This window comes from Oryctolagus cuniculus, chromosome 10, assembly GCF_964237555.1.
Source record: "Oryctolagus cuniculus chromosome 10, mOryCun1.1, whole genome shotgun sequence".
NCBI classification, from domain to species: Eukaryota; Metazoa; Chordata; class Mammalia; order Lagomorpha; family Leporidae; genus Oryctolagus; species Oryctolagus cuniculus.
In genome coordinates, this window is record NC_091441.1 from 42,750,798 (window position 1) to 42,776,438 (window position 25,641).

General features: G+C 38.9%; 1 protein-coding gene and 1 long non-coding RNA gene across 51 annotated transcripts in view; one reads left to right on the forward strand and one right to left on the reverse strand.

Annotated features, from left to right (window-relative positions):
* The window catches only part of DTNA (dystrobrevin alpha), a 432,447-nt gene that overhangs the window by 59,358 nt on the left and 347,448 nt on the right, over positions 1 to 25,641 (reverse strand). For 23 of the 50 annotated variants that reach the window (XM_070050330.1, XM_070050313.1, XM_070050325.1 and 20 more), the window contains 5 exons: positions 19,264 to 19,418; positions 17,279 to 17,384; positions 14,461 to 14,627; positions 11,975 to 12,099; positions 5,746 to 5,829 (listed from right to left, as the gene is read on the reverse strand). In XM_070050330.1, the coding sequence (XP_069906431.1) occupies positions 5,746 to 5,829; positions 11,975 to 12,099; positions 14,461 to 14,627; positions 17,279 to 17,384; positions 19,264 to 19,418 (637 nt within the window). Of the gene's footprint in view, positions 1 to 3,992; positions 4,083 to 4,155; positions 4,418 to 5,745; positions 5,830 to 11,974; positions 12,100 to 14,131; positions 14,409 to 14,460; positions 14,628 to 17,278; positions 17,385 to 19,263; positions 19,419 to 25,641 lie in introns of those variants that run through there. The other 27 variants (XM_070050308.1, XM_051851996.2, XM_070050320.1 and 24 more) reach the window with 3 other exon arrangements.
* LOC103349322 (uncharacterized) lies at positions 14,605 to 15,738 on the forward strand. Its single transcript, XR_007921799.2, has 3 exons — positions 14,605 to 14,737; positions 14,967 to 15,068; positions 15,606 to 15,738. It is a non-coding gene; the product is annotated as an uncharacterized lncRNA (long non-coding RNA).

Consider the following 25,641-nt stretch of genomic DNA (forward strand, 5'->3'; position numbering starts at 1 on the left):
TGCATTCTTCCCTTTAGCCTTTGAACTGGGAACTAACTGGATCCAATGGGTGATACATCTTACCCAGTCTTCATCTGAGGAGAAGCTGGACTACATCCCAACACGTGTGTGTGTGTGTGTGTGTGTGTGTGTGTGTGTATTCTATTTTCTTTTCACTAGGCCCTGGCCAATGTATATACACATCCCTTTGCACACATATTATTGCTGTGTACCCTGGAGGGCACAGAAGAGCAAATTTTGAAGTTTATGTTCCACTGAAAGAAAAAAGGCAGAGGTGATTCTATTTTTCTATTTTTATCTAAAACATTCTCTATTTCTCAAAAATTCCTTTTAAAACTCTGCAAAAAATAGTATGCTTAAAGATAAATAGCCTTCATGTCAAATTTCTCTCTCTCTCTCTCACACACACACACACACACACATACACATACACACCACATACACATATACCAAGATTGACACAGTGGGTTCTAGAAGGATGCAATAATTTCAAAATACTTCAAATTTATTTTTAAAACTCTCTCCTTGATTTTGGAGGGCAGAAACTGATGCCAGTATTTTTACTTTAATAGAAACATTTTTGAGTTATTCTAAAATAATAAAAACATACACAAATGTTCCTTGGGTTTTTGCATAAACCTGAAATATGTTTTGTGAAACCATTTCTGCTTGTATTATTACATTAACTCTGGTTAAAGATATTTTCTTCATTGAATATGGTATTAAAGGCTTGGATACAGTCTCACAGAACAAGAATATTATGTAAACAAATTATGTAATAGAATAATTATAACTACAATAGTTGAAAGGAAAGTTATATGGGAATCATGGCAAAATAAGAACAGATACTTGTATTTTCATTTCTATTGGTTTTAAATTAACTGAAAAACTTCTCTGGACTCTCAATTGTGGATGTTTATTTTGTTCCTCACTGTAATCAACACAGTCTAATAATGAGGTCATTAGGTAATTTAAATACAATAAAAAGTCTAGATGCCTAGAAATTAGTTTTGTCAAGAAATAATCTCTTGAAACATTCTATTTCTCTTTTTCTTTCTTTCAATAGTTTGTATTTGAAATATAAAATATCTTCTCCATGCAAATAAATATACAAGCATAAAAAATAGGTTGGCATCTCAGTGGGAAAATTAGGTGTTATCAATTTAGGCTGGCATGAAAGTTGAATCATTTGAAGCAGGTGCCATGGAAGAAATAAGAATTCTTAGGTCATATTTGATTCACTACATTTACCACATTGTCCCCATATATCACCACCTCATACTAATTACATTTTTGCCAACAGAGCCTCTAGAAGAGTTTGCAGGGTATATAGCATGCAGAGATAATAACTAAAGCAACTCTAGTAACAGAATAAAGGTTACTGAAGTAAGAAAGAGAGGCAACTATGTTTTTAATTATGCACTAACATTTAAGTATACCAAACTGTTAGAACTGAGTGTGAAGACTAGTTTCAGTAAAGTTTGAAAAAGTATCTAGCATATTAATGGAGCTCTGGGGCTACATAAAGCAAAATATAATCTGCAGAGGGTGATTCATTCAAATTTCATGAAAGTTCACACAACATACCCAGAACGTATTAAAAGATTGAGGAAACCTTCTGAGTGGTACCAGATGTTGACTTATAAATTTGTCTATTTTTAGGATTAAAAATGGATAGGCTTTAATCACAGACAAAATTATCCATGAAGAATACTTTGATATTCAGAGACAAAGGCTGAATTTGGTATCAGAACTTTATTTCTAGTCACTATTGATTACCAGATCACAAAAGCTTAAAATCTAGTTAGAACATTTTGAAGTTAGATTTAAAGACTGGGTTGTTAGACAAAGAATCAGCAAGAGTTTGCACAGACTGAAAAAGACTTAGTGAATTAGCCTCCCTTTGGCTGAAAACCCAAACCAATCAATCAACTGATCAAGCAGTCAACCAACAAAAAAACCACACAATTGCTTCTTCCCTTGGAAGAATAAGGATTTGGGAATTGCTTAGTGTGGGAGGTGTGTCCTCCTCAAATGTACTCTAGAGCACAGTACAGAATAATCACTTGTACTATGACAAACCGGAAAACAGCTTATCAGAATGCATTTAACACAATATATGAAGAATAAGCTATTTTATAACATGTGGTAAAGTGAGCAGGTCTGACTGGATCTTATATATAATAGCCAAAGTGAATCCTTTTGTGAGTGGTTACCACTTCAGGAGTTGCAACTATGAAAATATCTGTGGAAACTTTGAATGCAGTTTCAAATATTGGAGGTCAAAAAGCTAGCCATTTAAACATTCAACATTCCTTTTGTGGTGAATGAATATGGCCCATGATTAAAGAGACTTATTTAACACGGGAAGGAACTAGTTGACCTTCTCATATAAACTAAGCAAATATTTTGGCAAGATAATTAAGATTTTACAATGGAGACACGGTGTCATTGAAGAAAGAAAATCCTTAGAGGCATAATGCTGTGCAAAGTGAGGGGGGCCGAGTGGCTTTTGGGCCTGCCTTTGTGGTCAGTCCTTGCTATAATATTGCAATGATAGCATGCTACCTTTCATAAGCTCAGGTAATGTTGCTGGCCTACAACACATAGCCCTTGTAATTGTGTTCCTAGTGGTGACAACAGATCTCTACTAGTCCAACCATTCTTTCTTATACATTTATAAGAAAACAATCTAGATTTAGGTATCCAGTCTATGACTAAGAAAGTGAGTGAGCTGAATTGGCTCGTGAGTTATGTTATTTGACCTATATCCCACCTAACTGCTAACTAGCAGTGAGTATACATATGTGTGTGCACACACAAACACAGTCATACACACACACACAAGAAGACTTCAGAGGACTAAGGGAGAATGTCTTCTTTCAAGTAAGGGAAAAATCGATCAAGTGAATAGCTAGAAAAGGATATCAGAACAGAGGATGCAATCAGTGGTGGTGGTAACCAGAGGTACACACTTGTAAATCTGTGTGAGGTAGAGGACTAAGATGTCAAAAGACTTCAAAGATATACCCTAGCTTCTTTTGAAGATCAAAGCGATGTTCTTTAAAGGATTCAAGTTGAGTAATACCAGGAGTTTGCAGTGAGGATTTTGGAGCAATGATTTCAATTTATCCCCACTCTGCTTTATTTTTCTATGATTTATCACAATACGAAAGACTGACAACTCAGGTTTAATAAATTATCTGTATGGCAAACTTCCCTACTTTCTTAATGCTGATATACTACTGATCACACGATTCTTGGATTGCAAGGGTTTTTCTTGATTTTAAAATTGATGGTGGTGGTGGAATAGAGTGAGGGCAGAGCCTAGGTCATATTTCTTTGGTCTTGTTCCAATACGATCTTAGGCTTATGCCTAGATCTGGAAGAATGGATTTACACCTACCTTAGTGTCCTGACATGGTTAAGAAATCAAAGGTGGATCACCACCAAGCATTATTGACAGAAATTAAGCACTGATAGCAAGAAACTGGGTTTGAAATAGCTTCTTCGGTTGGATTCAGACTGCTCTCCCTGCGGCTCAGTGAGACAAAAAATCTTAAGACTGGTTAAGTCTTGTTATCTTTACTGTAATAGATCCAGCCACATGGCACTGCCCTAGCCTCTCCCAGTTAGGGCTAACAATCAGTCCAAAGAGGCTCCTTAATTTAGGAGTCTTCTAAATCACCATCTGGGGTCTTGTACAAAGTAGATACATAGGCAAGTGAGATTTCACTTGGCACTCTTCACATGTTCAGATCTCAGATGTACTGCCATGAGGCTGCAAAATCAATAGATTGAGTAGAGAGAGAGGAAAGAGCTGAGCCGTGCAGCTCAAGTTGGATATTCTCACCAGAATCCCATAAAACCCCGGAAGACCTCCATCTCCAGTAAGACATGCGACAAGAGGATTTTAGTGCTGGAGTAGAGTGACTAGCAGTTTAGCTACGGAACTACTGCTACAATTAGTGATTCCAGGCCGGGATACTGACCGTGCGCCGTGGTCAAGCTGATTTACATACAGCTTTATGAGTGAATGCTCTTCAGCCACAGGGCTGGCTGCACTTATCCCCTCAGGTAACCTGAGGGAGTCAAATAACGAGACCTTATTAAAACCTCCTATGGACAGAGCAAGGCCCACTCAGAGGAAACACATTGAGTGTACACAGTTTTATTGAACAGCACCCTTTAAACAGAAACCAGAAGAACTGCAGGCTTTAAACAATATGTCTGGGTTCACAGGGAACATTCCAAAAGGACTGAAAGTGAGAAAAAAAGGGAATTGATCATACTTGGGGTAAATGTGTACCATGAACCCTGGAGGAACCAGAATAGCTCAAAGTATTATAGAAATATTTTAGGGTAGAGGAAGTCAATGTTATCCATCTAGACGCAGCCACCATAAGCACCGTCCGAGCTGAAATGATATAAAATGACCTTCAGTAAGGATGGGGTCTACCTCTGCTTGACATTTGCAGAATGCAGAGCTTCTTAACAAAAGAATCTTTTCCAAACATCACACCAGGTGGTCCCTAGATAGATGCACAGGCCCGTGTCTCTCACAGATTATACACTCCATGCCTTTGTTTCAGAAAAGATGGCTGCATTTGCTTGTGGTTCTGACAAGGAGGGCTCACAGGAAGTTCCTAAGGGCCTAAGCAATATTTCACTGGAGATGTTTTGTCGTACAGATGCCTCCTTATTTCCAATTGTTACTGACTTAATTTGTAAATGGGAAACATACCAACATACCGTCACATTCTATTTATTTTACTAATTATAATTACGAGGGGTATCTTCATTTCAGGTTCCTGTTGGGGGGCAAATACTGGAACTCAGGGGGAAACAACTAGTAGTACCCTGAGTCTGTTTTCAAATCTTCACTAAAAACATGAGGCTATTACAGGGAAATGAGCACCTATAAACCTCTTCAGGGAAAAATGGACTATGTGCATTTTGTGAATTATAAGGCTGCATTTTTTTCTGCTGAAAGGTATTTAAGATCCTATATTCAACTGCACATTCCAGTTATCCTCACCTTTGTTTCTGCTTTCCTGTGGGACTTCTCCATCTATTTATAAAATAATCCTCTGGTGCTTGATTCGTGATATTTGATCAAATGACTTAGCGTACCTCTTGACCTCTGCATGTTTCTAATGCTAACTTTCAGAGAAGCAATGCTTCTCTTGTTCCTTCTCCCATGAGCTAGGGCCTCCTTTTTAAAAAATTAAGTTCTTGTTATTATCTAGGAAGTTAATTATATTAGAACTCCGTTCCCATATTTTGTCTTCAGCCTCTATCTTTGGGAGCTCCAGAGTTCACCAAGAAGAGGTTTACTTTATATCTGGAGCTTTAAATAATGCAATGCCTCAGAAGTCGTACAATAATACCGAATTACATCTGGGAATTCCTATTCCCCAGGTTCGGTGGACCCCTCCCAGCGCTATGAAAGTGATTTTCTCAAGGAGAAAGAATGCATGTGTGACAGTAGGTAAACTGAAACATACTCCACACTCGTACTGTGGGTGGATTATAAATGTGCGTTGTAGAAGTGGCATGAATCCCAAAAGACACCCAGCCCCCTTTAAATACACATACATGAACGGAATCGAGAATTTGTGGACATTCAAAAGCTAGTCTCCAACAAACTCCTGCACCTGCCTTACTCTAGAATATTTGTCTTGCCACAGAGCAAGATTCATTACCAGAGAAGAGGATGTATGTTATAATAGCATAGGAACTTACCTCCTGGTAATGAAAGGACTTCCTGAGGAGGGAACAGAGTGGGAGAACAGGGTGTCATTCATGCTGGTTACAGGTCTGGGAGGCCTAAAACAAAGTACAGTGTGTACAGAAAATGAAAACAAACAGCACAGATTGAAAACTATCATCATCCCTCAAGGTAACTGGATGGGAAGATCTGAGTTCTCTCTCACCCAGGAGACTTTACATTTAAGTTTGTAAAGGTACATTTCTTTGAGAAAAGAGAGAGTCCTTCAAAAATTTCATGAAAAATGGAATTAAAAGATGTTTATTTTGGTGCAAAAATTTTGGAATCCATGCATTGTTTTTTGTATAATACACATTTTCCATGAATTTTTGAAGATCCCTTGTATAGATTCTGTGTTAATCATTGAGAGCCTTGGTGTTTTACTGAGTTCATGAGCCTTGGTGTTTTATTGAATTACAGTCTCCAACTGAATAAGGATTTTGAAGAATATGTAGACATATTTATACTGCTGTCGAAAGGGAGAAGCTTTCAAAGCATGATTAGCTTACTTCACCAAGTATAATGGTTTCATTTCCTTTGGATAAATTCCCAGGAGTGGGATAGCCGGGTCAAGCAGTAGGTCTATATTCAGCTTTCTGAGATATCTCCATACTGTCTTCCACAGTGGCTGTAGCAGTTTACATTCCTACCAACAGCAGATTAAGGTAACCTTCTCCCCACATCCTCCCCAGTTTTTGTTGTTTGTTGACTTCTGTATGAGGACCATTCTAATGGGTGTGAAGTGAAACCTCATTGTGGTTTTGATTTGTATTTCCCTGACAGCGAGTGATCCTGAGCGCTTTTTCATGTGTCTATTGGCCATTTGAATACATCCTCTTAGAAAGAGGACAATCCCTGAGGCTTTGTAAACTTCTTTCTGTGTTCTCCATGATGACTTGCCTGATGTGGAAGGATATAGGCTGTAAAATCATATTGTCTTATTTGCTCCTTGTCCTACGTGAAGATGCAGTTAAGCACCACAAGGATTTAAGAAGTTGCTGTCGTGTGGGTGATCCATGTGATAGGGTACATGGTGGAAGCCATCTTACAAATTTTACTTATTTGCATAGGATTAGAGAAAGAATATAGTAATCAATATTTCTCAGAATTGTTTACAGTCCTAACTACCTGCTATCATTTTTCATTTCACGTTACTCTTTTCTTAGCATAAATGTCTTTAGGTAAAATGATCAAGCTAGGATCCCTATATCTCATCTCCAAGCAGTTTTTGGTCTTATTCTAGGTTCAGTATAAGAAGCTGAATGGTAAAATGAGACAGGATTTAGGATTTAGAAGATGGAGGATGAGGCAGGGCATCAGTCTGAGTCAGAGAAAATTTTGTTTCACTATAATTCTACATTTGAATTTGAATATAGGTATATATTTTTGAATGTTACATTAATTATAGTAGTATATAAAAGGTATTACTGTTGGCTTAAGAGTCAGATTTATAAATAATTTAATTTTTACCTTGAGGAGCTAGAGTAAATTTGGGGTCTAACAATGAAGATATTCTGGGAAAAGGTAGACACTTCTCCCCATATATTTTTTGGAATGCTCATAATACTCTGTAGGTTTCACAGTGTTGGCACTGAATGCAAAAATTCATTGGTATCATTTCCTGGTAGCTGGTGCTAAACTGTGTTCTAAGATTTTGTAAGATACACTATTTACTGGATGACTTCAAAGCAACAGCTTCACTATTTCATCAACTCTAGATATAGTAACTGAAGTTCTGAAAATAATCAGTGTATTGCATTACTTATTTAGGATCTATCTTTGATACAAGTGAGCTTGTATGAAGATAGTTGAAAATGAACTCTTCCTTAAGCCCAATAGTATCAACCTTATAAGAAGGATGCTAATTTTATACAAATGTTCTGTATGGATTATGGAAAGCTATGTAAATTAAAACAGTGTACACAATCCTCATGTAGTTCTGCAAAAAGTTGAAAAGATAAACTTGACCTGACATTACTGGTTTTCTTGTGTCATTTTAAACTTTCCTGTCATGCTCTATCTCTAGGAAATGAGAAAATAAGTGAATTTTAATTAGCTGAATGAATTTATTCTACTGAATCCAGTTACTGCAAAGTTGAAATCCAGAGTATTTAGCAAATGATGACATGTTTAAAGTTCACCATCAAAATGTTAAACTTGGGACACAGAATGGATACCTATGGCACCAAAGGTTTTCCAAGGAACTAAAGTTCCTACTTCCTCTATAATCAAATGGCAAGACCTTATTTAATAAATAGGTCACACAAGGAATTTTAAACATATCCACTCTTATGAAAAACAAAAGAAAGCTCCACAAAATGGAATAAGTCACAAGGGCTTAGTGCCACATTTTCTTTCTTGCAAGACCTTCCCAGAGGACATTTTTGTAAAATTACTGTCCTTCTTGAAAATGGAAAGTGTTCAGCTCAAGGCAGAATGAGTTTTAAACTAGTCTCATGCTGCTCACTTGTTTTGTGTCTCATAACCACCTGTAAGTTTTTTAAGTACATTGGAGATTACTGAATTACTTACCAAGTGTCACTTTTGGCAGCAAAGAATGGAATAGAATAGAGACTGTTAATCATAGTAACATTTACAAGCAGTACAATTACTAAGAACAAATGCCAAAATACCCAAATGTCACCACCTGCTCATTTCTATTTAAGGTATCATTCATGACTGGCAGCATCTCTCTATTGTAAGGATATAAAATCCTGACTATAGTAAAGAACAGCATTTTGGGTGTGTCACAACATTTGTTTCTATACATAAGTGTGTGTATCATGGTAGTATTGAAGTCTGTTTAAAAATCCTATTGGCTTATTCTCCTTTCAGTGTACTAATGCTACTTGTAAAATGTGAGATATCTATATCTATATCTATATCTATATCTATATCTATAACATTTTTCACATTTAAAAGTTGGAACTGGAATATGTAACAGGTAATGAAAATATTTTAAAGTTTATTTATTATGTATTGATCAAGTCTAAGTCATGCGATTTGTGTCTATATCTTATAATGACTTCCTACTGCTCAAGATTGGATACAGTATATATATGAGGAAATTTCAAATTTTAACACAATCACAAAACAGCAAGATGCATGCACTTAAGAAGGCTATATAATGGGGGCCAGCGCTGTGGTGTAGCGGGTGAGGCTGCCACCTGCAGTGCCGGCATCCCATATGGGCACTGGTTCTATTCCCAGCTGCACTACTTCCTATCCAGCTCTCTGCTATGGCCTGGGAAAACAGTGGAGGATGGTCAAGTCCTTGGGCCCCTGAACCCTTGAGGGAGACACAGAAGAAGCTCCTGGCTCCTGGCTTTGGATTGGCTCAGCTCTGGTCATTGCAGCCATCTGGGGGAATGAAGCAGTGGCTGGAAGACTTTCTCTCTCTCTGTCTCTCTTTCTCTCTCTCTCTCTCTGCCTCTCTGTAACTCTGCCTTCAAATGAATAAATAAATATTTTTTTTAAAAAAGAAGGCTATATAATGTTCAACATCAGTTTCTAAATATATGGACTTCATAACATTAAACATTTCAGCATCACACATAAGGACATACAATTATTCTATAATTAAATATTTGCATCTTGTGAATATTTTTCTGAACAATGTCTTAAGAGTTTGTACTAATACAAAATGAACACACTGTTTTTTTATAGTAACAGAAAAACTGCTTTGAGTCTATGCTATCATTCCCCATACTCCAACCTCGAGGGAATGCAGCATATGACAGCATATCCTTATCAAAATTGTTAGTGCTCAAACCTCACTCTGCTCTCTTCCTGCCTTTGTGTGCTGTGAGCTTATCTATGTGTGTAAGTGATACCAAATGGATAGTTTTGTGAACCTATATGAAAATGTGTCCAATGAACATAAAGATGTGGTCTGTGACTACAACGAAAACATTTATTAACAAATTACTTGACAAATTACAGGCAGAAGTTAGTGGGGAGTGAGGATGACAGAGAAAGAACCACCAGCAGGAGACATGTTTTCCCTGCCATGTATGATTCTAAGGAATACATTTTTAGGATGCCATGTGCTAGAGACTCAATAATAAAGTTTCTTAGTACACATGTTATCACACTATGATAATATTTGTTCTGCTTAAGACCTTTACACTCAAAGCCATATTTTGGAGTAATAACTTAAGGGTTTTATGTGTGTGTGTGGGGTTATGTGTTTTTATTTCAGGTGTTTCTTTACTTACTTCCACCTTACAGGACCATATAAATGTGGTAGAATGGCTTATGATGAAAGGACATACCAGGAAATGTTATATATGTTAAATTTATTAAAAGTGTACCTATATACATTTAAAAGGAGGGTGACTATTCATTAATTCTGCATATATGCTAACTGTGGCAAGTTAAGAGGGTATTCCTCTTTGTGAAAGATTAAAGCATGTACCATAATTTTGTTATTTTTTATTTTATTCTATTTTTATTTTTATTTTTATTTTTTTGACAGGCAGAGTGGACAGTGAGAGACAGAGACAGAGAGAAAGGTCTTCCTTTGCCGTTGGTTCACCCTCCAATGGCCGCCGCGGCCGGTGCGCCACAGCCGGCGCACCGCACTGATCCGATGGCAGGAGCCAGGAGCCAGGTGCTTTTCCTGGTCTCCCATGGGGTGCAGGGCCCAAGCACCTGGGCCATCCTCCACTGCACTCCCTGGCCACAGCAGAGAGCTGGCCTGGAAGAGGGGCAACCGGGACAGAATCCGGCGCCCCAACCGGGACTAGAACCTGGTGTGCCGGCGCCGCTAGGCGGAGGATTAGCCTAGTGAGCCGCGGCGCTGGCCAATTTTGTTATTAAAATGGATTTTATGTGCCTTTAATAATTTAGAATAGCTCAATGAACACTATATTTTAAAATCAGAGTTCTTAGACATGGATATCTACCTGTTTATGACAATAGCAAGTTAACAAAGAAACAATTATATAAGACAATTCTATAGTTAAAAATAGAAAAAAATCCTGTTCTAACACAGACTGGACAGTCTACATCAAGCATTTCTTGTATATTATCTTAACAATTAAATATCCTGCACAATTTTCACTCTAAAATTAAGATGTTCACCCTGGGAAATATATTAGCATAGACCAATATTTAGATTCAAGGACTCTTTTGAGAATCTTATTAAACACATGAAAGTTTTCTCAGAAACAAGGCACATTTTATATACAATTTTAAGGTAATCCTGAAATCCTTCCATAGAACCCAAATTAAGAACATAGATATGTTTCAAGAAGGTGGACCTCATGTTCTAGAAGCTTTAAGAAGTATCTGTGCCCATATAATTCCTAACTGTGCACGGGAGCAGGGAGGGAGCTTCTTTCTTCTCTTGAGTCTAAAGTAACACCAGGGAAGAAATACTTTCTTCTGACTATGCCTCTCTGTCACCCCGGCCACCAGGCCTGAAAGAAGCTCCAAGGCAGGACATTTCTGAGAAGTGGCAAGGATGGTGGTAGCCACCCACCGGCCTTACCCACTCTAACTACAAAATCCAAACTTTGGAGAAAAAAAATCATTTTTAAAAAATATTCTGGCAAATTTTCCTAACAACTCCCTTCCTCAACCTTCTCCTGCATAGACCATGATTCTTCTAATATTATTGAGCTTGTCATTAAAATTCAAAGCAATTGCTATTTACTGTCATCTTGAAAATGAATGGCTCTGGAGAGCAATGAAATAAAGGGTTTTTGCAAGGGTACTTCAAAAAGTTCATGGAAAAATAGAATTAAAATATAATTTCAAAAACTTTAGAAATCCATGCATAGTTATTTCATTATATGCTTTTCCATGAACTTTTTGAAGACCTTTCTTATTTGGGATTCAAAGCTTATGATATTAAGGTATAAGATGCTTGAATATTGTTTTTCAACCATGGTAATTCCATTGATTGTTAACTCCCAAATGTGCAAACTTTGCTGACATATTTTATAAGTAAGCTTTCTGACTATTTACCATTTCTGGGTGAATTACATTAATGTTGCATATTTGACTAGTGCAGCTGGACAGAAGTACTATGTATCTCAACAAGAAAATTTTTAATGGCATTACTTTGACCCTATCTTTTTTTTTCAAATTAAGTCTTAGAACCTGGTCCTTGAAACTGATAGGAAATTGCCTTTGCAAGGATTTGGGCACATGTCGGTGAAGAAAGCTGATCTTAATCTGGAGGGCAGAGATACTCACACAATGTGAGCCAAGTTGAGAGGCTTCTCAGGCTGATCTGGGAACATGGGGTGCAACGGTTCACGGCTAGAAGCACAGCTCAGAGACTTGCTTAATGCATTAGTTAGCTTCTTAGCAGGTGATTTCTGGGAGGAAGAGAGAAGTGATAACTAACGTTTATGTAATATTTTATCAGATTTTTCATAACAAACATTCATTCATTCATTCAATAAATTCTTTTCAAGTACCTACTCTAAGTGAGGAACCTACTCTAAGTGAGGAAGTTTACTCCACGTTGGGACTAGAGTACTAACAAGCCTCCAGGTTATCTACCTCCTGTCAGCAAATGCATAGGAAATGCAAGCAGTCACCATGCACTTGGGCTGGCATTTAATGGCCACAAGAGTTTCTTTTGACAAAACTTCGGGGATTGGGAAGATAATTTCAGATCAAGGAAGCAGCAACTGCAAAGGCAGGAGGGAGGACAGACTCAGTTCCGGAGAGGACAGCAGACGGCAGAATTAGAGGGCTTCCGGGGCACATCTGGGACTGTCATTTCCAGGGCAGAGGGGGACAGCGATGAGTTAGAAATCACAGGGATGACAGGATCAGGCCTGCTTCTGGAAGGAATGCTCCCACTTTGGAACAGAAAACGCTTTGTGGGGAGATAGGAGTAGAAGGAAGTTGAACAGGTTTTGCAAGAATCCAGGTGCAAGATGTTCCAGGTGTGGCGGAACACATTCAGTTAGAAGTAAAAGCAGAACTTCAATCTGAGTGCTTTCCCCGGCATCACGCTGTTTGTTTTTCAAGTAGACTGGTGGACTGTTTATCTTAACATTACACAGGAAACATTGTAAAGACCAGTGTACCACACACAGTAAACCTTTAATCAAATTTACCCTGTCCATAAGAAGTCATTTATAATTGTGCCTCTTGCTTTCACATCTAGGTTCCATAACTGGTAATATAATGGAGTGACTTTGTCCTCATTATTTAAAAGCTAAGTACCAGGAACATTGCTCATGAAGTCCTTCTTTGGTGTTTGTTAAGAGATGCAATTCTCAGAACACTTAAAACAGCAGCAACAACAGCTTTTCACCCCATAAACCAGAGAGCCCCTTTGTCCTCTTGGGGAGGCTGATGCTTTGTAAAGACAGTGCCCTGATGTAAAACTTTAGAATCCATGATCCCTCAGAGAGAGGCTCCTTATGTGACCTTAGCATGTACACAAAACAACTAAAAATGATTAGTCTTTAAACAGCAACCTTCCAGGATCTGGGATAGAAGTATAGAAACTGATTACATGTCGACAAAAAAAAAAAAAAAAAAAAAAAAAGTTTCCACCTATTTCTTAATTAAATTGTAGTTTGTGATCTGTGCTGCTTTATCCATCTTCAGCATATGCCATCACCAACAGCGAGGGGTGACATCTGATGGGGCACAAAGCTCTCAGCAAACACTGCCTTTGTGAATAACTGTTACCTGAATTCAGAATCTAACACTGAGTATCAGTTTCCAATAAACAATGGAAAGAAGATTCTGAAGGAAGACACATTTTTCTTGAAGGCGATTTTTTTTAAAAGAACAATAAGTTATCCTTTATGTAAAGGCTATAGGTTGTAATGCAAAACATTTAAATATAGAGAACTCATTACAATTTGTATTTTGTTGTGTTAGAACCATTGCAAGAGAGGCTGGCAGTGCTGAGTCTGTCCCACAAAAACCAACCCGCACCCACGGCAGAATTGGAACAGATGCCCAGGAGCAACATTTCTGCAACTGATCTGTGAGTTTCACTGAGACAGAGGTCAGTACACTGTAAACTATTTCAACAGCAAGCACACCCGCCGGTGAAATCACTTCTGTAGACAGAGTGGACATGCTCCTGTGAAAATACCTGCCACACCAACACTTACAGGACACCTTTACCAAGTTGTTCACTCAGACTTTTCATGAAAAGATGAGTTTTCTAACGTGACCACAATCTCCCTACTTTATCCCTGCGAAACAGAAAATGGGAGAGTAGTACTAAGCCCACTCCCTCTTCTTTCCTTAATTTAATATTCCAGACATTAAAAGAACTCAAGAACCAAAGAAAAAAATGAAACTAACAATAATTTTAAAGTAATTTCCATAGAAAATGAAACAAAATGAAACTTGGAGAAGACCTCAACTTACTGTGACAATAACACTATGTTCCAGAAGGTCACTGTTGCTCGGTTGCTGACTTACATCAGTGCTGAATTATCTATATTCCAAGAAGTAACGGGCTGTCTTCCTAGATCCTTCCTAAATTCTAAGTCTCTGGAAGCGACACTGGATTCAGATAGAATCAGGAAGAGATGCCAGCAAGGTGGGGGATGGTAGGGGTGGGAAAGGAACGCTAGACCAGGAGGGGAAGGTGAGTCTGCCCCTACTTCTGTCAGCATCCTTGATGTTCCTTTTCATTCTGGGCAACACACACACACACACATCCAACTCTAAGCATTGTCCGGGCCTCGCCTTACCCATGACGTGTACTCCTTCATTTGGTGCTGGTTGCTATGGGAACCGCCAGCGTGTCCCCTCCAGAAGCAGTCCTGACAGAGCTGGTAATTGTGACACTGTTGGCATCGGTAGCGAAATCCCATCATACTCTCACTGTGGCAGTAGGAACACTCCACCGGATGGAAGACTAAGGGGAGAGTACATGGAGACAAAACAAGAAAGCAAAAGTATGAACCAGAATAAGGAAAAACACAGCTCAATAGCAAAGCACTTTTCCACTGAGGGCCATGATTTCAGGTGATAGTCGGTTTTGGCTCAGAGAAGCATTTTTTCTTGGCGTCTACCCATGCTTTCAAGTATGTATGTGGGGGTAGAAGTAATCAAGTGGGATGAAAAAAAGGTATCCTTTTAAACACCACAAATCTCTGTAATGACATTTGCTCTTTCAACTCCCATCTGTTACCCTACAAGAATATAAATTACCCCAGCTGATTTGCCTTTTCTCCAAACTGCTCTCTGTCTCCAGGAAACCAGCACAGTTCACTGAAAGACTCAGAAGTACAAAGGATGAATGCAGCTGACCATCCAGTGGGCAGAGAGCAAAGCAAGTGTAGAGAAGTGGAAAAGGGTAGGGAAGAGGGGAGATGGTGAGAGACCCAAGTTGCTTTTTTCAAAATGGAGTGACCCTTTATGTAACAAACCAGGTTTTTCTTTATGGATGCAGCTAGAGAGGGTCCCAAAAGATATATAAATTATCTGAATGTAGTTCTTTGAAAATTTATCTTTTTCTCATTTTTATTTGGAGGGAGGGAGGGAGGGAGGGAGGGAGAGAGAGAGAGAATGAATATTAATTTTCTATTTGCTGGTTCACTCCAAAAATGCCTGTAACAGCAAGAGCTGGGCCAAGCCAAAGTCAGGAGCCTGCTACTCAATCCAGGTCTCCCACATGAGTGACAGAGACCCAGGTACTTGGGCCGTGATATGCCTCCCCTCAGGGTGTGCATTAGTAGGAAGCTGGATCAGAAGCAGGAGAAAGACTTGAACCTAGGGACTCATATATGAAGATGGGTGTCCCAGGTGGTAACTTACCCATTACACCAAATTCCCACCCCTGAATATGGCTCTTACTCAAATACTTTAAGAGACACTTAATTCTCTTTGGCAGGAAAATTAAAGCAGACAAAGTTAACTGTTTGAGATTCGAAGCTTGTGAATGATCAAATTCAAGCAGTTGTCTACATGCTGTGAGCCAGACACCAAAACAACAATAAAATAACAACAACAACTCTTTGGTAAAGTTATTCTCTAACCAGCCAGCAAAAATAAAGCAAATATGAGTAGATGAAAATAAAAAGCAAAGTGAAAATATAAAGACATAGCCAGTTCTGAATGTGTTATCCCCTAAACACGCGTTATGATCTCCTTTTTCTGGCTCTTGGGAAAGACGAAGGTGGAACTTGAATCCAGGGACAACTGTTGTGGGACAGTACCTAAGAAGCTGATCTCCTGCAGCAGGAAACACTGAAACCGAAGGAATGAAATTACAGCTTTACGACTGGAAAATGACTAGTTCTGGAACTGTAAACAGTCATCTGAACTCATCCTGCATAATAATACGGGCCTTGATTGTGCTCTGCTTCTGCTTTATGGATGAGAAGCATTAAAAATAAAAACAACCCACACTTGTTAGTGATGGCAGAGAAACTAGCAGTTCATTCTTTAAACTTTTTCTGTGAGTACAGGGGATAAAGTCAAAACTTTGAACTAAGAATTAATAAAGCAGAGGCAAAATTCTGAATGAGAATTTAAAGTTAAGTAAACTTTAGCCCTAATGTGCATTAGAAAACATACAGAAATTAATATTCTAATATGATATATGGGTAAATTATTTCCTATTTAAGTTTGGAGAAATTTAAGTGTTAAGTAATAAATAAGGACACACTAATTGTTTCACCTTTAAATCCCTTTAAATCTTGTCCTGAACTGTATTTCATATTTAAATTTAGATGTCTATAATAATTATTTTCACATTAGAAATACTCACTTAAAAAAAGTATGCTATAAAAGTTACATTACTCTTTCTTTTTTAAAGATTTATTTTATTTATTTGAAAGGCATAGTTAGAGAGAGAGTGATCTGTCATCCGCTGGTTCACTCCTCAAATGGCTGCAGTGGCCAAGGCCGGGCCAGGCTGAAGCCAGGAGCCAGGACCCAGAAGCTTCTTGAGGCACAAGCGCGTGGGCCATCTTCTGCATCTTTTCCCAAGGCACATGAGCAGGGAGCTGAATCAGAAGTGGAGCAGCCAGGGATGGAACCGGAGCCCACATGGGATGCCGGCATTCCAGGCAGCAGTTTTACTTGCGACACTACAATGCTGGCCTCCATTACTCTTATCTTTAAAATAAGTACAACTATTGAGAACACAATTTGGAGCATGTGAGTAAAGATTAGTACGATGTTATCATCAAATTTTTTTCCTGTCTCTCCCACCAATTCCTGGTTGTGTATCTACGAAGAAATAATGCATGTATACCAATATTGGAAATTCAGGTCTAAAACAAATACCCGAAAATGATACTGTACTGAGATTTTCCTCTGGGTACCAAGTTATTAAGCACACTTGACTTGCAACTTACAGGTACATGTTAGATTTAATAAGTTTTTAGAACTGACAGTTTTAACTTTGTATGGATCCTATAAGGCTTTACTGATCAGTTCTGTCCTAAACAAACTTCCGTCATTAAACAGGCTTCTCTTAACGACCTGAGCGCAACGGTGGACCCGATGGCTTGATTTCAGTAACTTTGAAATTACCTTTGCTCAGGAGTAACTACTCACCATTTTCAACATTTGCCAGTCGATGTAGAAGAGGCAACCAGACCAGACACTGGGGAGGAGGATCTGACATGAGCGTGTCCAAGAAACCATTTAACGTGACTTTCTTCTGCATTGAAAACCACAAAAATTTAGGACAGGGGCTACTTAATTCACCTGCTATGTAAGTATGATTTGCAATTGAAAGAAGGCATTTGAACTCTAATACGTGAAGATACAGAACTTTCAAATGTGTTATTAAACTAGTTCAGAGCTGAATACATTGATTGCTTTTTTATCTAAGCATACACAGGACTGAATTAACTCAATGGAAGCTGAGTCATTAGTATCATCAGGAGAAAACCAGTTCTGAGAGCATCACTTTTATATTCACCTAGGGGGATGCATGAAAATAATGAAGAAAGATGAAGAACTGAAATTCTCCATTGAGTTTTACCCAATAATGACCATAGAAAACTATATAATTCTAATTCCCTTCTAAATTTGTAGACCAACTTCCCTTTTAAGTTTCCTCAACTTCCCAATACTTAGTAGTTAATGTTAATTATTCTGCTACACAAGATTATGAAGGAATCCTATTCAGAAGGAACCATATTTCTCTTTTAGGAGGGGATGATGTAAAATTTAAAAAATATGTCCCTCCTTTCTTTATGTGTCTTTTCTCTCAATTCTGTCAATTATTGTCTCATTATCCTGGATTTTTCTGATGTAGAAAATGAATATATTTTACCCATGTTTCTTTCACAATGACAAAAATAAGAATGTATGGTAATAACATGAATAACAAATTACACATTATACACTCAGATATCTATTCTATTTGAAAATTTGAACTAGAACATCAAAGTGGAAGGACAAGTTTTATATTTTTAAATGAGAAACCAGGACTGAAGATGTACAGTATCTTTTTATGTCATATATATGACAAAAATCCTTGTAGTACACTAAACAACTGTTCTGGTAGCCCTTAGTGAAACTTTTACTATCAGTAGGTGCTTACAAGTTTGGTCTTTATAATACTACATAGTTTAAGCCTTCTATAAGGTTGACATCAACATTATGACTAAAAGATACGCATAGTATAAATAATGAGATAGTATTTTCTAAAAAGCTATCATAACTTATATAGCTAAACAGTAATGTATTCCCATAACAATCATTTGAGGTGGCTTGGACTTTTTCCAGTGAAGTATTTAGACAATTTTGGAATTTCACCATTCAAACAGCTGATATAGGCAATCTATACAGTACAAAAATAAATTGGTCTTATTCTTTTGCTTGCATGACCTCTTATGGAATTCACATGATTTTAATCATTTTGATCATTTATTATACTGGCTAAAATCACTGTGGGAAGTTTTTGAAATGTTGTTATGCTCTTGACAGGTATAAGGGAGGGATATACACAACATTATATAATGGGACAGACTATAGGATATTTCAAAAGCAACTTTGAACACAGCAGCATCATATATAACCCTTTTGGAGTATATAGGCCCTTTTCAGTAAGAAAGTAGCCGTATAATTCTTGCTAATTTTGAATGACACGTATTTCAAGGTCCTCCCAGATTGTGATGTGGCATGTGCAGTGATTCCTTTCTTATCCCTTTTACTAAACATTGGTAAAGTTTGGTGCTGGGTCACCCATATTGCATGTGAGGCTGAGTGATAATTCAACCCTTTGGAAACTGCAGTGACATTCACAGTACTGATATTAAGGGCACAGGGTTGTTGTAAGGGTTAAGTTAGACAACAAAAACAAGTAATTCAGCATGGTGCCTGCTTCATGGTCAGTTAACACCGCCTATTATTATATTCCAGTTGTGTTGCATTTAGTTATTAGCTCAGAGGTCATTTGTCAGAGGCTAGAAATACAATACAGGTTTTTATCACCAAAGAAGAATTTGTGTATCTGTGCCTGGTTATGGCATATAGAAAAGAGTAACTACTGTTGGAGAGATATTTCCTTAAGTTCGTTTGTTCTTTACCTGCTGGGAAAAACAGGATCGAGCTGATTGTTCTGTGTAACCAAATGAAGGGCCTTCAAACACTGCTGTGGGTAGTTTGAGAACTTCCCGAAGGAACTGGTCATATCGTCCATAAACCATCACCCCGCTGGAGTCAGAAATCATTGAGAAAATATCTTATGGAAGGGAGAGAAAAGATTTACTCAGGATGCAAATATTTTCCACTTAGTTCAAAAAATCTGCGGAAAATGGAAAAATGTCACTTGATAAATGTATTTATTTTTAGGAAAGAATAATACAAAATATAATTTTTTAAAAAGATTTATTTATTTATTTGAAAGGCAGAGTTACAGAGAGGCAGAGGCTGAGAGAGAGAGAGAGAGAGGGAGAGAAATCTTCCATCCGCTGGTTCAGTCCCCAATTGGCCACAATGGCTAGAACTGCGCCGATCTGAAGGCAGGAGCCAGGAGCTTCTTCCAGGTCTCCCATGTGGGTGAAGGGGCCAAAGCACTTGGGCCATCTTCTATTGCTTTCCCAGGCCATAGCAGAGAGCTGAATTGGAAGTGGAGCATCTGGGACTCGAACTGGAGCACATATGGATGCTGGAACTGCAGGTGGTGGCTTTACCTGCTATGCTACAGTACCGACCCCTAAAAGCTAATTTTTATGCTTGCTGAAATAAATATTCCTGGGATGGTTTTTTCTCTGCTGCATTTTTTAGGTAATTCTGGTACACAGCATCAATTAGAAATTTGGGTAAAATTAACATTTTGATAATACAGAGAACATTTATTTTGAGGTCATTTGTAAACTATATCTTAATCTATAAGGTTTTTTTAAAATATATATATATAAATGTACTGAACCTCATTTGAAAGAGACAGAAAGAATTTCACTATAAAATTTAGGGGAGTGTGCATATCTACTTACCTAGTTAGAAATTTGCCCAGATACACTACTACAGAAACTTTGGGGTCTTGGTTTAAGAATTTTGAAAAATGTAAGATGAAATGGAGATAAACATTAACAAAAACACTTGATTGACTTCCCACAGAACTAGAGAATGTTCTGTGTGTCATGGTGTTTGGGTGGAAGGCACTGATTCACAGGGAAGGGTCCTTTGACTCCTGTAGTGAAGAGGAAATCTGGGTTAATGGATGATCAACGAGGTAAAGCCAGGGTCCTAGATTCTTCTATAGAGTCTGTGGCTTCAATGAGCCTCTGCTCTCCAGTTTCTGCCACTGTATGCACTTAATGAATATTATTTTTTTATTTTTTATTTTTCACAGGTAGAGTTACAGAGAGAAAGAGAGAGACAGAGAGAAAGGTCTTTCTTCTGTTGGTTCACCCCCCAAATGGCTGCTACAATCCGAAGCCAGGAGCCAGGTGCCTCCTCCTGGTCTCCCATGTGGGTGCAGGGGCCCAAGCACTTGGGCCATCCTCCACTGCCCTCCCGGGCCACAGCAGAGAGCTGGACTGGAAGAGGAGCAACCGGGACAAGGACCCGGCATCCATATGGGATGCCGGTGCCACAGGCGGAGGATTAACCAAGTGAGCCACGGCGCCAGGCCCTGCACTTAATGAATATTAATGGCACAGTTTCCCAGAGTTCTTAATAACTGCTCTGTGGAAATCACTATTGGAATGAAAGGGTTTGTGATTGCATGTATGACTTATCACCACATCAACTACATTGTCACTAGGCCAGTTCAGCTGCTGGGATAAACTGTTGCTACGTCTAATGTGCAGAGGTTCATTTTGCACTTAATATTTCAAGATCAAAATGCAATCTGGGGACATTGTTTTTATATAGAAATCAGATGCTAAGTATATTACAGGATTTTACTGGACGATAATTTGGAGATGTGGATTAACTCTCATTTTCTGTAAACACTCCAGTTATAAAGGAATTGCATTATGTTTGAAATAGTTTCTTAAACATGAGACTAAAGGAATTCTATTTGGGGTATTAAATAAAATATGTAAGGAACTCAAACAACTCAATAGCAAGAAAACGACCTGATTTTAAAAACAAGCAAATGACTTGTTTAGACATTTCCCGAAAGAACATAACCAAATGATAGCAGGTATATGAAAAAAAGTTCAATATTACTAATGATCAGGAAAATGCAAATGAAAACCACAATGACACATCACCTTATTCCTGCTAGGATAGCTATCATCAAAAAGACAAAAGATAACTATTGTCAAGGATGTTGAGAAAGGGAACTCTTACACAGTGTTAGCAGGAATGCAAACCAGTACAGTCACTATGGACAACAGTATGGAGGTTCTTCAAAAAATTAAGAAAAAAAAAACCACCAGATGATCCAGCAATCCTTCTACTTGGCATGCATCCAAAGAAAATGAAATCAGTACATCAAAAAAGATATCTGTACTTCCATGATTATTGTAGCACTGTTCAAAACATCCAAGAAATGCAATCTGTGTCCATGAATGAATGAGCAAATAGTACAAATGTGGTATATTTACATAGTAGAATAGTATTCATCCATAAAAAAGGAAGGGAATCAGGGCCCGCATCCCATATGGGCACCGGTTCTGGTCCTGGCTGCTCCTCTTCCAATCCAGCTCTCTGCTGTGGCCTGGGAAAGCAGCAGAAGATGGCCCAAGTGCTTGAGCCCCTGCACCCACATAGGAGATCAGGAAAAATCACCTGGCTCCTGGCTTTGGATCGGCACAGTGCCGGTTGTTGCTGTGAGTGAACCAACAGATGGAAGACCTTTCTCTTTGTCTCTCCCTCTCACTGTCTGTAACTCTACCTCTCAAATAAACAAATAAAATCTTTAAAAAACAATGAAGGGAATCATGTCATTTGTGATGTCACGGTTGAAGCTGGTAAATGAAATTAGCAAAGTAAAGAAAGAAAAAGATCATATAATCTTACTCATTTGTTGAATCTAAAAAAGTTGATCTTTTAGAAGTAGACGGTGGTTGCTAGAGGCTCTGGTGGCTAGGGGGAAGGGTAGATTGAGTAGATCTTGGTCAAAGGACTCATATAGTTAGACAGAAGGGATTAGTTCAAAAGATTTATTGTAAAGATGACTGCAGGGGCTGGCGCTGTGGTGTAGTGGGTAAAGCTGCTGCCTCCAACACTGGTATCTCATATGGGCACTTGTTTGAGTCCTAGCTGCTCCATTTCTGATCCAGCTCCCTGCTAATGCACCTGGGAAAGCAGTGGAGGATGGCCCAAGTCTTTGGGCCCCTGTACCCACATGGGAGACCCAGAGGAGAGCTCCTGGCTCCTGATTTCAGCATGGCCCAGCCTTGGCCATTGCGGCCATTTGGGGAGTGAACCAGCGGATGGAGGACTTCTCTCTCTCTCTCTCTAACTCTAACTTTCAAATAAATCTTTAAAAAAGATGATAATTGCAGTTGATGATATATTATATTCTTGAAAAATGTAAAGTACATGTTAAATATTCTCATTGAAAACCAGTAACTATGTGAGGTGGTGCATGTGTAAATTAGCTAGATATTTATTTATTTGAGAGGTAGTGTTACTGAGTGAGAGTGAGAGAGAGACAGAGAGAGAAAGAGGTATCTTTCATTCACTGATTTACTCCCCAAATGGCCATAATGGCTGGAGCTGAGCCGATACGAATGTAGGAGCCAGGTGCTTCTTCTGGGTGTCACATGAGGGTGCCAGGGCCTAAGCACTTGGGTCACTTTCCACTACTTTCCCAGGCCATAATCAGAGAGCTGGATTGTAAGAGAAGCAGCCAGGACTCAAATCAGTGCCGATATGGGATGCCGCCACTGAAGGTGGAGGCTTAACCTTCCTTGACACAGCGCTGGCTCCAAATTAGCTAGATTTAATGACAATAATGGAATGGTTAAATCTAACTAATATGTGTGTGTATGTGTGTGTGTGCGTGTGTGCATACATGCATAAACATCAACTGATATGTTGAACACAATACAATTTTATCAATTAAAGTAATGATATTGGAGCTGGCACTGTGGTGTATCGAGTTAAGCTTGCACCTGAAGTGCAGGCATCCCAAATGGGTGCTGATTTGAGACCTGGCTGCTCCATTTCAGATCTGTCTCCCTCCTAATGGCCTGAGAAAGCAGCAGCGTGTTCGGGCCCCTGTATCCCTGTGGGAAACCCAGAAGAAGCTCTTGGTCCCCAGCTTTTGCTTGTCTCAGCCCCAGCATGGCGGCAATTTGGAGAGTGATCTAGCAGATGAACACCTCTCTGTCTTCCCCTCAACTCTGCCTTTCAAATAAAAATAAATCTTATAAAATAATATTGTACCTAAAACAAAAAATTAAGACTTTTCTCATCCACCTTCAAAATATTGCAATATTGCTACTTAGTAAGTTTTACCTCTTATGTTCCCTTATAACTACTTAAAAAACAACAAAAAATTACCAACAGCAAAAAAAGTTGTGCAATTTCAAGTAGAAACTCCAGAATTCCAACTGCAAGGGAGAAAAAGAAACAGGAAGAATAGGTTGCGTTTCTTAAGCAGGATGCCAGTTTTTTGATTCTGAGCAGGCTGGCTGACTGCAAAAGTGGAATCCTGAGTATCTTCAAAGCTCTCATTTTTTAGACCAGGACACATACTGAAAAGTATTCTAGGCTTTTCAAACCTCTCACTGAAAAAAATTAGACATCTCTAACCAGAACCAAAGCAGAAAGAGTACTTACCATGAATTTCTACACACTCAACAAATATTAACCTCATTTGTGTCGAGGAAACTGTGGAACGTTATAGCCAAACTAGGGCTGAACCACTGGGATTAAACAGTGAATGGCTGTTAATGCACACTTAGGTGTTTAAAAAGAAATGAGGGGGGCTGGTGCTACGGTGTAGTGGGTAAAGCTGCCAACTGCAGCATCAGCATCCCATATGGGTACCGGTTTGAGTCCCCAGCTGCTCCACTTCCAGTCCAGCTCTCTGCTGTGGCCTTGGAAGGTAGTAGAAGATGGCCCAAGTCCTTGAGCCCTCGCACCCGTGTGAGAGACCTGGAAGAAGGTCCTGACTTCTGGCTTCGGACTGGCGCAGCTCTGGCCATTGTGGCCACATTGGGAGTGAACCAGCGGATGGAAGACTTCTCTCTCATTCTCTCCTCTGCCTCTCTGTAACTCTCTACCTTTCAAATAAATAAATAAATTAAAAAAAAAGAAATGAGGGGACTCCCAGGAAGCTATCAAAATGGTATGTGTTATTTGTACCTCAGCTTTGAACCCTCTGTGTTCAGATAAATATGCTTTTTATATGGAATTTATGTATATATATATAGATATATAGTAGAATTATATGTCAGTGATTAAAGTAGCAGGCAATAATAAAAGCACTCAGAGCCGTGCTTGGCATAGGATGCACAGTAGATATGTTACTTTTACTACTAATTTCATATCGCATTATTTTGTCATTTATATGTTTAGGCTCTTCCTCCCCAAAGGGTTGTCTGTAAAGCTCCTAGTCATATTCTAAACCACCTTTGTATTTATTTAGCACCATATAAAGATTTATTTATTTATTTTAAAGGTAGAGTTACAAAGAGAGAGGGAGAGACACAGAGAGATATTTTTAATATGCTGGTTCACTCCCTAGATGGCCACAATAGCCACGGATGAGTTAAGTGAAAACCAGGGTCCAGGAGCTTCTTCCAGGTTTCCCATGTGAGTAGCAAGGACCCAAGCATGTGGACCACCTTCTGTTTTCCCAGGTGCATCAGCAGGGACTGGATCAGAAGTGGAGCAGCTGAGACACACACTGGTACCTATATTGCAGGCAGCAGCTTTACCTGCTACTCCACAATGAAAGCCCCAATGATAGGTACTTTTGAAGAATTTATATTCATTGATTCATCCGAATAGAATTACCTTAACACATACTAAATGTGTGAAATTGTGCTATGCAATGAATACATAGAAAAATCAGAATGTAGCTTCCCTCCTGGAAGGCCTCAGTCAATTGAGGGTACCAGGGAAGTACTTGCAGGGTGCATCACAGAACATCACACATTGTAATAACAGGGTGTGTTGTATAGGATGCAGCAGGAGCTAAGAGAGAATGTTCCTGGAGGGAGGAATGGGTCAGGGAAGGCTGCTTAGAGAGATGACTTTTAGGCCAAGTATAAAAGACAGTTAGGGACTCGTCAGGCACAGATGAGGGAAGTGGGTTTTAGGAATTAGGATTGGGCTGCACATAGCTGATGAACAAAAGCACAATGCACCCGGGACCTTCTAGCAGTACACTGTGGCCTTCGGTGCACAGAGAGCCATCGTGGGAGGAGAGGTTGAGGTCTGAAGAGCTTTGGAAAGTCTGCTACGGGGCTTAGATTATGTCTGGAAGATGCTGAAGGAGATACCGAAGATTTTAAAGCAGGCCAGTGAGTTAGCCAACATTAGCCTATAGTATA